The sequence below is a fragment of the Saccostrea cucullata genome, unplaced genomic scaffold, assembly GCF_032062105.1.
Source record: "Saccostrea cucullata isolate Sc308-1 unplaced genomic scaffold, CSIRO_AGI_Scuc_v1 ctg756, whole genome shotgun sequence".
Taxonomy (NCBI): Eukaryota; Metazoa; Mollusca; class Bivalvia; order Ostreida; family Ostreidae; genus Saccostrea; species Saccostrea cuccullata.
The window spans coordinates 256,955-273,058 of record NW_026930876.1 but is presented as its reverse complement, the minus strand read 5'-3'; the positions used below and the strand labels follow the sequence as shown (position 1 = coordinate 273,058).

General features: G+C 33.9%; 1 protein-coding gene across 7 annotated transcripts in view; it reads right to left on the bottom strand.

Annotated features, from left to right (window-relative positions):
* The window catches only part of LOC134230413 (tumor protein p53-inducible protein 11-like), a 64,832-nt gene continuing 48,728 nt past the window's right edge, over positions 1-16,104 (bottom strand). For 3 of the 7 annotated variants that reach the window (XM_062712237.1, XM_062712233.1, XM_062712238.1), the window contains 6 exons: positions 13,697-13,790; positions 8,520-8,627; positions 8,106-8,199; positions 6,992-7,093; positions 2,403-2,702; positions 2,323-2,372 (listed from right to left, as the gene is read on the bottom strand). In XM_062712237.1, the coding sequence (XP_062568221.1) occupies positions 2,338-2,372; positions 2,403-2,702; positions 6,992-7,093; positions 8,106-8,199; positions 8,520-8,627; positions 13,697-13,790 (733 nt within the window). In that variant the 3' untranslated portion in view covers positions 2,323-2,337. Of the gene's footprint in view, positions 253-2,322; positions 2,373-2,402; positions 2,703-6,991; positions 7,094-8,105; positions 8,200-8,519; positions 8,628-13,696; positions 13,791-16,104 lie in introns of those variants that run through there. The other 4 variants (XM_062712234.1, XM_062712239.1, XM_062712236.1 and 1 more) reach the window with 4 other exon arrangements.

Here is a 16,104-nt window from a genome sequence, read left to right as displayed (position 1 = left end):
AATTTATCAAGAATTTTGCCAATACAGATAACAACAAAGAGTTGACTTGGACCTTTCAGAGTTACTGCTCTTGTTCCACAGTTTTACGTGATCTTTTCGTTGCTCCTTTCTTGGAGGAAGTCCTGTTTAGGATGGGGAAGCAGAATCTGTAGCCCAGCCCCCAGTAATATAAACAGTTGATCAGAGCACTGGACCCTCCCACCAATAGCCCCCAGGTGGCTCGACGTCCCCAAAATATCACCCAGATTGTCACTGAAAAACAAAATTGTCTATTGATCACCATTGTTCCCTTGTTGGCAAATTTTTGCCACAAATCACATTTTCTCAATTAAAAGATTTTTCATCAACTTAATCAAGCTGAATTTAACATTTTTGAATACTCGCTACAATTGTTCCCTATAACTTGAAAATATTTGCCACAAATCACATTTTCCCAATTAAAAATAAATTTTTTATCAACTTAATTTAGCTGAATTTAACAGTCTTGAATACTAGCTACAGTTATGTGCTAAATAAAAAGTTTGTCAAATTTCTTTAAAATAATGAAAAGTGAAAAAAAAAAATGTAAGAAATTTTCATTCATTGTTTCATATATTTTCATTATTTCTCATTCCTTCAATCTCTCGAAAGAAATTTAATAACTGGTATCTATATTCAAAACGCAGAGATCCAAAAGAATATCTTTGCTATTTTCAGTTATTTAAAATTAAACTTTTTTTATTAGAAACGTAACAATAACCTAGCTCTTTCAATCGATCAACTCAAGTCAAAATTTTTATTACACTGTTGTGTCTAGTCATTACTTATGTTCTGGCAAAAGAAAATCACAGTTTTTATTTCCTGAGACCACTTTCCTCCAGTCTTTATCATTACATATTGATTGTGCAAGCTGTTGTCGCAGGACTATTAGAGTGTGTACACAGTATGAAGTTACTGACAGAGTACTACGATAAACCAGTAACTGATCAGCCATTCACATTCTCAAGATATTGTTCTCTCTTTTCTGAATACTTCATTACTAAATGGCTAATAAACAAGGGGCTTCGCTCATGTTTGATTTTTACTTATGAATTGTTGACCAGAGGTGTTAGGTTCAATGACAGACAAATATCAATTTTCTGATTGTCTCTGTCAGACAATAACTTATTAATTGCCCCATGTCTATATTAGATCTATTATTTTTCAATACTGTCTTCACCCAGACTAATATATTCTTCAGAATTGAGATATCTTTAGTCATTTTAGTCATTTTCTTGCCCTTTCAACATCTATATTTGATTTCAATCTTTTATAATATAGTCTTGTGTTTTATTTCCTGCGTTGAAAATATCAAGTAGATCTAGATTTCCTTAAGTGTAACAGGAAAAATGAAGTTTCCATTCTAAAGAAATTTCAAATAACATAATTCAAATGAAATGAATTATTTTTTTTTTAATTCAGCCAAGGGTTATCTTTCATTTCCATCCTGGAACTAACCTTATTTTTCAAGGAACATAATCTAGAGAAAGAACAGGCCAATAGGCTATATGGGTTACCTGATGAGTATCAAAAAACTATTACACCAATATCTAAATGATGTACTTAGATTTGTAAACTGCACTCAGGAGCTTTTACCTTCTGAGCATGCACCAAGAATTTAATGATATCCCCCACCCCCTCCCCCTGGAGTTTTTGCCACTGGAGCAGGTATCGATAATTTAACTATTTCATTGAGACACTTTGCTCTTTATTATGCTCAGAACTGAAAAACACCATTAAAGCAAAGTCCTTCAGGGATTTGTTATATAACTTAAATTACCTTACAAAAACCATTATAATACCTGTATTTGTTTTATAGTGAATTTAGGCCATTTGCTAAATGCTTTTTACTTCCATTGCATGGTTATATAATATGTCCAGGGAAGTATAAAACAAATACTAAAAGACAGATATACCATACCAACACAGCCTGTAAGCAGGTGAGACTAATGAAACTCAGTGGTTAACTAATCCCTCAATTAATATACAAGAATTTTCAGAAAGTGACCTAAAGGAAGAGCTGAACAAATGGACCCTTTTCCATCCAGACACTAATTATCCAGATAGTTCATCTTTGAACAAAACTCTGGAGGAATAGAATAATTTTTTTATGTATCAATTTAAGAAAAGTCTGTTTCTGTAAACTGAACTCTTCATTAATCTGGGCGAGAGTTCAGGTTAATGAGGTTGGCCTGTACCAGGGTAATACCTTCTTTTCCTGACTCTACCCTATCTTTCTATAGTGCAGTATGTATGTACTGCCTGTTGTTTGTACCGTGCGTGACATACTACCTGTTGTTTGTACCATGTATGATACTACTACCTGTTGTTTGTACCATGTGTGATAATACTACCTGTTGCTTGTACCATGTGTGATACACTACCTGTTGTTTGTACCATGTATGATACTACTACCTGTTGTTTGTACCTGTTGTTTGTACCATGTATGATACTACTACCTGTTGTTTGTACCATGTATGATAATACTACCTGTTGTTTGTACCATGTGTGATACACTACCTGTTGTTTGTACAGTCGCCAGTGCTCCTTGCTGGAGAGTTTCCAGTCCCTGGTGAACACCCAGTAGAAGTAGACACTAACACATATACAGACGAGTCTAAGACACAGGAAAAGTAGAGGAAAAGCACACAGTGTGGTCACAAATGGTAGGCAGAGGGCTGAAACTGAATCAAAGCCCAAATCATTACAACATTCACTGCAGGGGGTATACCCCCCCCCCTCCAATCACTGAAAAACAAAAGGCTGGCTATATCTGTATCAACATCAAATCACTCAGCAAGGAATGGTATACATAGCAATTCCAGGTCACATGACTATATAATAATAATAATACATATGAGAATACAACACCCAGCATATATACATGTATATAATAGCTCATAACATGCATGGACAAACAAGTTGTAATAAAATTGTTAAGGATTTCAAATTATGCATATATTACACTATTCTTTCTTATCATTGAAATCAATGCACATCAGAAAGTACCGATACATCTCTTTTTAACACAATTTAGATTTTTAGCATTCTTTAGTCATGCAAACAAACTATGATCTACTATATGTGACCCAGTGAATAAATATGAAGTAAGTTCATCTAGCAAATGATAGCTGCTCAATGGTGCTGTACAGAATTGTGGTGAGATAGTCACTATTAGCTATATTATTATAAAAAGGAGATTGCATGATGCCACAAAATTTGGGAATTTCAGCAATATGTACCCGGGGTACTTTCTTGTGTAAAAACTTGCATCAGTGGGCCATTTACTGTGTTCACGAATTATAGTTCCCCCCCCCCCCAAAAAAAAAAACAAAAAACATAGGTAATCAGAGATTACAGAGCTCACCTCAACGAATGTTGTCTTTATAAGGCAAAGTCAGACAATTAACCAACAAAAAGTGTACATTCCAAAAATGAAAATATTTAAGCAATTTTGATCTGATACTTTGAAACAGACCTACATAAAAAATTTAAATTAGTTCTTCTTCATGAAAATGTAATCAAAATCCAGCATCTGAAGCAAATTTGAGAGTTTCCATCTCTTGATGCAACATTTGTGCAAGTTTGGTTTATACAATGTTATATAAGCCTTATAGTTTTGTGGAAATAGACCTGCAACCATAACTTTTACCTGGTCTATTATCTGAAAAATGTATGTCGAATTCAGCATCCGAAGCAAGTCCATTAGTGTGCATCCTAAGATGTATCGTCCATGCAAGTTTGCTCATTATAGGGCTCATACTTAATTGGAAATGAAACATGCATCAAAAACTAACATTTTCACTCATCCAAAAAAAGGAGGTCAGATTCAGCATCCGAAGCAAGCCTGGTAGTATGCATCCTTAGATGTATCTTCCATGCAAGATTGGTCATTAAAGAACTCATAGTTACTTGAAAATGAAACCTGCACCAAAAACTTTAACCTGTTCACTCAACCAGAAAATGTAGGTCAGATTCAGCATCCGAAGCAAGCCCGGTAGTGTGCATCCTTAGATGTATCATCCATGCAAGTTTGGTCAACATAGGGCTTAAAGTTACTTGCAAATGAAACCTGCACAAAAAAATTTAACCTGTTCACTCAACCGGAAAATGTAGGTCAGATTCAGCATCCGAAGCAAGCCCGGTAGTATGCATCCTTAGATGTATCATCCATGCAAGTTTGGTCAACATAGGGCTTATAGTTACCGGTACTTGGAAATAAAACCTGCACCAAAAACTTTAACCTGTTCACTCAACCAGAAAATGTAGGTCATATTCAGCATCCGAAGCAAGCCTGGTAGTATGCATCCTAAGATGTATCATCCATGCAAGTTTGGTCAACATAGGACTTATAGTTAGGCCATCCTTAAAAAATTGTTTGTTTGGAATTGCCGCCTGAAGGGTTTCAGACACAGGAGGGAGGGAGGGAAATTATTTTTTTTTTAATTGAAAACCTAATTTTACATAGATCTGACACTGTATTTCAGTGTTTTGTATGTGATACATGTAATAGGCAAAAAAATTGATTAAATAAAAAAAAATCTTCCTACTTTTGGTCAATAAAATTTTTTCAGGAGGGGGGTATTTCAATGAGGCGGGAGGCAATTCCAAACAAACTATAATTTTATTTTGGCCTTACTTGGAAATGAAACCTGCACCAAAAACTTTAACCTGTTCACTCAACCGGAAAATGTAGGTCAGATTCAGCATCCGAAGCAAGCCTGGTAGAATCCCTCCTTAGATGTATCATCCATGCAAGTTTGGTCAACATAGGACTTATAGATACTTGGAAATGAAACCTACACCAAAAACTGCACCAAAAATGTTAACCTGCTCCAAAAAACATTAATCTGGTCATTTCTTTGTTTAAACTGCAGCATCTGAATCTTGGACTGGTACAATGAAAAACACTAGAAGCATCTCCCATGCATGTCTAATCAATATAGGACATAGAAGTACTTAAAAAGAAAACTGCTCCAAAAAACTTAACCTTAACCTGGGACGCCGACGCCAAGTGTATCACATAAGCTCCTCCCAACTTCGTTGAGGTGAGCTAAAAAAAAAAACTAAAATTTTTGACAAATGGGTCAGGACAAGGAAGTAAAAAAATTATACATCTTTATGAAAGGTGTTTTCACAGGTAATGTAAATTAGTAAAATATGAAAGTTCAAATATGAAGCATTGAATAATCCTACACATTTTTGTAGGGTGTCACTATTACTGCTCAAAATGAATAGCACTGGATAGGGAAAAGTAAATTTAAGCTATATAGCTTCAGGGCATTAATAATCACTAGAAATTTTTACTTCCTTTAAAATTGCCTTATATACAATATAACGGTACCATAATTCCTCTTTGACACGTCAGACGGGAGCTTAACAAGGAAATTTCTACCGCTTATAAACTTCTTATTTCCTAGCTCTTATCTTATCACTTAATTAGCATACCTCATCAAACCCTCCACGCCAGACTTAAGGGGAAAGATACCTTTGAAGGAGTCATGTTATATCAAGATGAATCAATATTTCTTAAAAATTGATTTCTTCATCTTAACATGTTTTGTCCATTGTCAACTTGTGGATTCCTTCACAATGAGGTCTAATTTGTAGGAAAACGAGTGAAAATCAAAGATCCGGCCTCTAATGTCTAATGATGATGTATTCTGCAGAGATTTTTAATACTAAAACATTCTATCACTTCTACTGGTTATTTGGCTACATGCAGTCATATGAACATCGTATTAAAATCCAATGTAAGGGATTGAATCTTTTCGAGTTAAAAAGAGTCAAACAATGATTAGAGATTGTCTCATTTTATGGCATCAGAAATTACCAGTAGAGTACACAAATCTGTTTTTGTTACAGACTTGAAAGTTTTTTTTTAAACATTGAAAAAATTGGAAAGGCCAACATATAAAAAAAATATCTAATTCATCTTCTTACAATTAACACAGACTATGAACTTGTAATGAGCAACAGAAAAGCAATAGATATACATGTATATTCTCATCCACTCAATCAAAGAGTCCTGTTTTTTTGAATTTTAGACATGTGCTTCAGCAATTTTTTTGGACAATTTTCAGGTTAGATAGTGAAAATAAATTGACTTATGCATACATGATTACTTGTTTTTTTCACATTAAGTTGTATAATGTTTGTTTTTCCCTGTCAAACAATACAACAATTTAATGTTCAATTCAAATTCCTTTTCCATACAATTAAGGAAAATAAGATAGGGAATTAATTGAGAATGCACATTTTTTTCCATATTGCATAATTCTCTTCCAACATAAATGAGCCCCTAGTATTCAATCATTGATTAGCAATTTTCCAAGGCAAAGATAAGCAGTTGATGCATCGTTGCTTTTGTTATGTCAATATGAAGTAAACATGAAAGGCAAACATTTAGGAGATCAAGACAATTGTTTGCCATATTCCTGTTGGTCAAGGAGTATGTTACACCAGTCCATGACAAAATGAGCAAATCTATGTTATGATATACTAGAAGTTAATAGAGCTGTTAATAAATGGGTGAGTGTTTTTTGCATCCCCATGCAAGAATGAATTTTCTAATGTCTGCATTTTATACATACTGATAATCAAAGGAATAATTATTAAAGAGTCCTAAAACTTTGCTAAAAAAACACAGTCTGCATTTCATGTTACGTCTTATAAATATTTACAAATCATGCAAGCTTAAAATGAGCAACAGTACATTTTTAAAAGAACAAATGAAACAAAAAATGTTCTTAATATAATGAATAAGAGATTTAATGCAAAGCAAAAACTAGGAGGATACTACATTATGAATATGCCTAGAGCCTAAGACACATTCTAAATACCATATGGTAATGTGTATGCCTATAAGGCCTATATTCTACATGCTATATGGTGAGATGTGCCTTTATATGATTGGGAACTACTGCCTGGGGCCTGACAGGCTAACCTACACACTGCTTCCTGAGACACTTACCGATGGTATGAAGTGAGAAGAAGAGAATGCTACACAGCAGTAGGAGTCGGATCATGTCTTTATCCACCGTGTTCACTGTGTACCAGTACAGTAAGGATAAACCTAGAGAAAAATTACAGGAGAGTTATAAACAGTGGTAACATAATGATAAACCTAGAGAAAATTTAACCAATGTGTTGACTATCAAACACTATGATGAAATCTAATGGCAAGGATTTTATACAGTGGGTTCTTCTGACCTTGACCTTTGATTTAATAAATGAGTTCAAAATTATTACACATTTTTACCCAGGGGAAATCTGTTGTTGAAGTACAAGCCAGATTTAGCAAGGGGGAGGAATATATATTCGAGAAATGAGTTTACACAGGGATGTTTGTTTTAAACTTGACCTTTTAAGAAATGTTTCTAGATCTATGCACATCCTCTACACAAGGGCATGCAAGTAGTAAAGTTTGAGCCAGATTTGACCAAGGGGAGAGATGTGCTTGTGACAAGAAATGAACAGACAGACAGATGGGCAGGGGTATCAATTAGATTAATTGGTCACTACAGGACATCTGTAGAGCAGGTTCCTGATAATGGTAAATAATTTACCACATATTACAAAATAAAGCCATTGAATGATGTCAGACAGGGATACCATTATTTGATATAAAATTCAGCATAATTAATCAAAATTCAATAGAAATTACTACAATTTTCTGTTTATATGAAGAGGTAGGACATCCAGATTTTTTAATGTAATGTCAAGAAAATGGATGGAACTCATTCAGTAGATTCACTTAAAAGACCAAATACATGAACGTAAAAGCACTGGTTAATGCACCCGAATGCAACAGGCTTGTCATTACAAAAACTGCCGTCACCCACGTGGTGCAGTGGTAAGAGCGTCCTCTCTAGTCGCAGAGTAAGCTGTTGATCCTTGCATCAGGGGGTTCAAATTCCACTGTGGGACGTGGAGACTGCTCAATAGCACTGGGTGCTGAGTATGACAAAATTTGCAGCTCTCCGTCAGCAAGTGGTGGTGTTTCCATAAACAAATAACAAACAAAAACTGCCACACTGATGTTTATGAGTACACCTCACCACCTGTAGATTTCCTCCTATACTTACAGAGAAGTGCCACTCCATACAGGCGGATTGGTAAAGTGTTCTCATACTCTCCATCATACATTGTGGTGAACAGGTGCCTCGGAAAAATAAATGCCTAAAAATATAATGATATGAGAGAAACCTTTTGCAATGTATTTTTTTTTTTTTTTACAATACAATTAAATATTATTTTGGGACATACATATTAAGTAACAAGAACTATAAACTTGCAATAAATTGACTTTTGTATAAATTGTTTGTGTTATTTTTAGATCTGTCAATTCATGCTGATCATAAATTTTTAGGAAGTTTTATTACTCATATATAGAAAAATATACTCATATTAATCTATATTGATGCAATATTTTAAGTTCAATTGAAGAGACTTTTTTAAAAACATTTTGTCTAATAATGGATGAGCTTTTAATAATTTACCCATGATGCCATCACTGTCATAATGATTGCCATGGCAATCTGCCATATTCGTAGACCCGGAGGAAGTCGTATATAAAGCTGGTCACTGTGTCCCAAAATCTGACTCAACTACAAAATCCAGAAATCATTGAAATAACTCTATAGATATATTATATGCATCAATCTTCTGCTTCAATTAATTAACCACTAATATATTTTTGTATGATAATGTGCTATATAGCCAATTGCAATGAAGAGCTGAACTGAAATTAGATGTCATATTACCATCCTAAAATGTATATAAATACACTGTATTGCTTTCAATACTATATTGAACTGCATCGGTTGATTGACCATAGCCAGCGTATTTGGCAAACTATGTCCATATACTCTTTGTAATACTGATGTGTACTTTAAAAAATAGTGGGCTTCATATTTTAGCGGATTTGGTGTAGACGTTACACTAATTCGTGAATACTGCTAAAAAATCATATATATAAATACAATATACTACACAGCAATGTGTAGCGCTAATTCATGAATATGCCAACATCTAAATACCCAGCGATTGCGCTAAATTTTGAATACGCTTATCTATGTACATGTTCAGTATATTGAACAACATGATGATTGACCATATAGCCAGTATATTTTACAAGCATGTCCATATACTCTTTGGATTAATCTTAAAAGTATAAACCAGATCACCAACACTTCGTGAGAATGCAGCAGTAAATTTATTTTGTTGACCGGTTTCGACCTGTGACGGTCGTCATCAGAACAATCAAGCATGTAAATTTATCTACTGAAGTAAAAAATGCGGATGACGTTGCTATATACACAAAAATTGCGGATGGCGTTGCTAAATACAAAATAAAATGCGGAGTGTTTTGCACATATGCGGACTTGCTTAAGAATGGTACTTTATACAAAATATACTCAATTTACATTTCCTCTAAAGTTTTTTTCTAACTTAAGATTTAGTCAGTAGCTAATATTATTGTTTTGTGATTGATAAAAACGTCCATAAATTGTGTGGATTATTATTCTTCTGTTGCATCATCAAGCTGTTTCGGTAGACTGTGACGTCACAATGGAAAAAAATACGGATGGTTTGTACATGTATATATAGAGTGCGTAAAATTATACAAATGGACATTAGATTACATTTCCTATAAATGTTGGGATAACATAAAATGTAATTTGGTTTCATAAATTGCTACTTCTGAATAGTTCTATTTTATGGAGGATAATAATTGTTCGTAAAAATACATTAAAATAATTAACATGTATTAATATCAACAACGCTAATTTCTTTAAAATGTTCAAGAGTTCATTGTAGTTTTATGACAAAATTCGTTCAGACGAAATGTGAAGGTACGTAGATCCTTGCTCCAATTCGTCCATTACATCAATAGGGGGGTGTAGTTAACAATTACTGGGATTTTTTATTGTCCTTGAATGCTTTTGTTGATTCCTTATCGGCTTCCTTCTTCTTCATAAAGTTTGGGATTGCGGTTATTAGATCGTTTATATGTTCCATTTCGTTAGTGTTTTCTTTGTTTTTAAGCTGGGATTTTAAATCAAGTATCTGTGTATTAATCGTATTAATTCTTGTATTCCAATATTCATAAAGTAAGCGGATGAGGCTGCGGCTAAAATTAAGGTGTGCTTCCTCCCACTTTAGGAGAAATAAAGCATTACTGTCTGGAATTTGTGGAATGATTTTGGCTCTTAGTGTTTTTGGTATGAGGTCCTGTTGTTGGCATTTATGCAGGTATGCGGCATGGCTTTTAGTTCTTTGGAGTTTAATATGAAGTTTTCGGAGTGTCCTAAAAATGGCAACATTTTCTTCTGATATTTTCGGTTTCTCGGAAGATTCCACTGGATCGGATGTTGCAATAGCGGTTTCTTTCCCTGCTATTTCTTGTTGAGATTTGTTAGTTGTTTCTGAATATTCTATATCCGTATCAGATTGTGAAGAATTGCGGAATCTTTTTTTGGGGTTGCTGATGTCTACCTTGAGGGATTCACTCACTTTCTGGTTAATTGATTCTTTTAACTTTGGAATTGAGTTGGTGGCCATAATGTATAGCGCAGTTCGGAATGGTGTATACCTTATGGTATGCAGGGGTCCCAGTAACAATGTAGAATACAAAACAAAGAAAAGCTGGAGACCAACACCTTGAGGTTAAAATTGCGGAAGATTCTCACGTGTGGATACCGAAAGGTATTCAATAGGGTCTGTAACTAAAGTTATAAACTTAAAAGTATAAAACAGACCACCAACACTTCGTGAGAATGCAGCAGTAAATTTATTTTGTTGACCGGTTTCGACCTGTGACGGTCGTCATCAGAACAATCAAGCATGTAAATTTATCTACTGAAGTAAAAAATGCGGATGACGTTGCTATATACACAAAAATTGCGGATGGCGTTGCTAAATACAAAATAAAATGCGGAGTGTTTTGCACATATGCGGACTTGCTTAAGAATGGTACTTTATACAAAATATACTCAATTTACGTTTCCTCTAAAGTTTTTTTCTAACTTAAGATTTAGTCAGTAGCTAATATTATTGTTTTGTGATTGATAAAAACGTCCATAAATTGTGTGGATTATTATTCTTCTGTTGCATCATCAAGCTGTTTCGGTAGACTGTGACGTCACAATGGAAAAAAATACGGATGGTTTGTACATGTATATATAGAGTGCGTAAAATTATACAAATGGACATTAGATTACATTTCCTATAAATGTTGGGATAACATAAAATGTAATTTGGTTTCATAAATTGCTACTTCTGAATAGTTCTATTTTATGGAGGATAATAATTGTTCGTAAAAATACATTAAAATAATTAACATGTATTAATATCAACAACGCTAATTTCTTTAAAATGTTCAAGAGTTCATTGTAGTTTTATGACAAAATTCGTTCAGACGAAATGTGAAGGTACGTAGATCCTTGCTCCAATTCGTCCATTACATCAAGAGGGGGGTGTAGTTAACAATTACTGGGATTTTTTATTGTCCTTGAATGCTTTTGTTGATTCCTTATCGGCTTCCTTCTTCTTCATAAAGTTTGGGATTGCGGTTATTAGATCGTTTATATGTTCCATTTCGTTAGTGTTTTCTTTGTTTTTAAGCTGGGATTTTAAATCAAGTATCTGTGTATTAATCGTATTAATTCTTGTATTCCAATATTCATAAAGTAAGCGGATGAGGCTGCGATTGGATTAATGTCAAATCTTCTACTTGCTGATTTATTAGAGGCTCTCTATTATACTTTTAAAAGTACACAGTTAACTAGATGTAAATAAAATGCAGCTTGCCCACTAGGAATGAGATTAAAATCAGATTCCGAAAGATATTACATAATTTATAAATCTTAAAGACTGCTATCTATTCAGCATGACATTCTTTGAAATACAAACAGTTTATCATGCTGTAAACACTAAATCAAATATTAACATATGGACATTTTTTATACATGAAGGCCCTCTTTGAAAACAGAGAGGAAGAGATTCTGGTATGCATAAGAGAGCATTTTTTCTCGTGAGATATAAAATATTGCTTTACTTTTTACAACAGAACTTAGTTTTGTATTTAAGATGAAATGTTTTAGAGCTCTTAAGCTAAAACCTGACACAAGTGTTGTGACAGAAACTACATTAAAGCACAGTTCAAGTATTGTAAGCCATCACTTTAATGCTACATTACCCTACACAACTAAATGCTGTCTGTCTAAATGGAGATCTATGGATGTTAGCAAACTCCTACATCACATTATATAAACAAGACTGTCAATAAATATTTCATATTTCACAAATTATTGGAGGCAATCCCATACTAAAAGTGTGCATCTTCCAATCTGAACCTTAATACAAGAGATGTTTGTAAAACACTTATGCCCCCCTCCCCCAAAATTGGAATTTTTCTAAGTCCAAAAGGACATAACTCTGTCAAAAATGGTGCCCAAAACACTTGACCTAGATATTCACTGACTAATCTGTATACTAAATTCCATCTCAATGTGTGCAACCTCTCCAAAGAAAATGAACGGAAACTACAAATAATTGGAATTTTTTTAAGTCCAAGGGGTATAACTCTGTCAATTATGGTGCGATCATACCCAAAACAGAATCTGACCTAGATATTCATCTGACTAATCTGTATATTAAATTCCATTTGAATATGTGCAACCTCTCCAAAGAAGATGAACGGAAACTGCATATAATTGGAATTTTTCAAATCCAAGGGGCATAACTCTGTCATTTATGATGCGATCGTACCCAAAACATAATTTGACCTAGATATTCATCTGACTAATTTTTATACTAAATTTCATTTCAATATGTGCAACCTCTCCAAAGAAAATGAACGGAAACTGCAAATAATTGGAATTTTTCTAAGTCCAAGGGGCATAACTCTGTCAATTATGATGCGATCGTACCCAAAACAGAACTTGACCTAGATATTGATCTGACTAATTTTTATACTAAATTCCATTTCAATGTGTGCAATCTCTCCAAAGAAAATGAATGGAAACTGCAAATAGTTGGAATTTTTATAAGTCCAAGGGGCATAACTGTCATTTATGGTGCGATTGTACCCAAAACAGACATTGACCTAGATATTTATCTGATATACCTGTATACCAAATTTCATTTCAGTATGTGCAACGGTTGTGAAGAAAATGAACGGAAACTAAATGGTACGACAGACAGACAGCAGCAAAGCAATATGCCCTCTATTCTTCGAAGGGGAGCATAAAAAAAATCTCTTGATACTACCACTGAATATTATCTTTAGACAAATCATGTTAAGGAAAAGATATTATGGCCTTTGTACATAAAGCTGTATATTGAATTTGCAAAAACGCTGTATTACAAGCAACCAATAATGACAATTGCACTAGCTGATATTGGATCTTTTAAATATTATACATGCTTATAAACATGTAAACTTTAGAAATTGACTGTGAGAAAATATATTTTCATTTTTTCTTCCTATTCTCATTTAAATTTGAAGTGATGTACATTTGAATCTTGCACATTTCAATTTTTTTTTTTTAAGCTAGACATACCTCTTTAAAAATGATGGTCACAGACTAATTCCCTCAATTCCAATGTACAGCTCTATTAAGTATTTTACAAGCTTTTACACTGTACCACATGAAGTTTGAGCAGCGTTTACCTTTGACCTGTGGACATCACCATCGTCTGTTTCCCCCACCCCCAGGAGTTTCCGGGTCTTCAGTCGACTGTGTAAGTCACCACTGCTGTGCTTCCTGACAAGAAGAGAGAAATTCATTTTAATGAGCCAGTATTGATGGTTCACAAGGAAAAAGACTTCTTCCCATATATAAAATTAATTTTGCTTGCATCATAATCATGATAATATAAAAATAATACTGTTATTATTTTAATCTACAATTAACACTATCAGCTTTTCACTGCTTTTCTTTGTAATTTATGATATATGATTTTAATTACATTTAGTGGCTTAGCAACTGAATAACACATATAGTGGCTTAGCAACTGAATAACGAAGATTCAAGTCTCTTGTCTATCAAACAAAATCATAGATGACAGTGAAGTCAGAACATTATAAGAACCACTAGATAACAAAATTAAACTAGCTACCATAGACTTTTATTCAAACAAAAAAGAATCTTTCAATTACATAATGGTCTACCATAATATAATTCCTCTCTCTTGTTTGTTATTATAATAAAGCATTACATTTATCAAACTTTGCACTCTCTTGCATCTTTGCTAGCCAAGGAATTTTGGTCCATTCCACTTAAAGGACCAAAACCGTTACCTAGCAGAGATGACTCTCTTAATAGTGAATTTCAACAAATTGACAAAACAGAACCGATTAAGAAGACTTCTGATGATCTACTGGTTATGTATGCAATTAAGAACACCAATATTTTGACCATAACAGTGTTGTTAAGTTTCCATTTTTCATTTTTTACCATCTTTGTCGTGGCAAAATCAAAACTGCAGTAGCAGCTACGTTAACACAATTCAAGAGACATATGAAAAGACCACTTCAAATCCTGCCTATGATTTTTACTCTATAATCAAACTCATCAGTAACCACCTGCCTAATGCTGCTAGCTGTCCACTTTTTCCAGACCAAAGATACATGCATATCCTTTTATCAAAATTATAATCATGAGTGAGCATTTATCTATTTTACCATAAATAGAAATTTGCGAGTTTTCAAAGCATTCAATGCATTTTCTGAAAAAAGGAATTATGGCAGTTGACAATTTGATTGCAAAGGCCCTTTATAAATTCTATACTTTTAGCTGGATCAGTAAAGAGCTCTAAAAGATGCCATAAAAACAATCATCATTTTAGAATTTTATAATAATGCATTATGATATTTGATTCTTCTACTCTGCATAAAGAAAAATTGAAGAAAATGATCCTCCTTCTTCAATAATTAAAAATTCATGTATTTTCTTTTGAACATTATGGAATAGGTTTCATATGTCATGAACCTTGTCTTCTTTGGTTTATCTTTACTTCATAGGTTTTTAAAAGGCCATAGAATTAATATCGGACATCCATACCAGTGAATGAAAGACCGCCCATGGTGACCCATTCTTCGGGCCCCCTGAGGAAAAATTTGATGTATATAAATGAAAGCGTAATCATAATCAGCTGATAATGCTGATCAATATTGAGGAGAAAGATGCTCTATTTTTTCACCAACCACGAAGGCAAAAAAGATTCCATATTATTGAACCAGAAAGCTTTTATACAGAAAATAGGCTTTGTCTATGACAGACAATTGTGATTAACATTACATATCACCAGAAGCACCTGCTTCGTGTATCACATGCTAATCAGTCATTGTACATACATTATCAACCAACAGGTCCTTTACTCTTTATACTAGAAATATGAAGTCATAATACAGATCAGCGCCTTAGTCTTAATGCACTGCAGGATGCTAAAGGCATTTATTTTTCAAACAAGAGATGTTTGTAAAACACTTATGCCCCCCTCCCCCCAAACTGGATTTTTTCTAAGTCCAAAAGGGCATAACTCTGTCTAAAATGGTGCAATTCTACCCAAAACAGAACATGACCTAGATATTCAGCTGAAAAATCTGTATACTAAATTTCATTTCAATTTGTGCAACCTCTACAAAGAAAATGAACGGAAACTGCAAATAAGTGGAATTTTTCCAAGTCCAAGGGGCATAACTCTAACAAAAACGGTGCTATCGTACCCAAAACAGAATTTGACCTAGATATTTAGCTGAAAAATCTGTATACTAAATTTCATTTCAATATGTGCAACCTCTACAAAAGAAAATGAACGGAAACTGCAAATAAGTGGAATTTTTCTAAGTCCAAGGGGCATAACTCTGTCTAAAATGGTGCGATCATACCCAAAACAGAACTTGACCTAGATATTTACTTGATAAACCTGTATACCAATTTCATTTCAGTATGTGCAATGGTTGTGAAAATGAACAGAAACTAAATGGACCGACAGACCGACGGACTGACAGACTGTGAGCAGCAAAGCAATATGCCCTCCCTTCTTCGAAGGGGGGCATAAAAATACTACATTGGC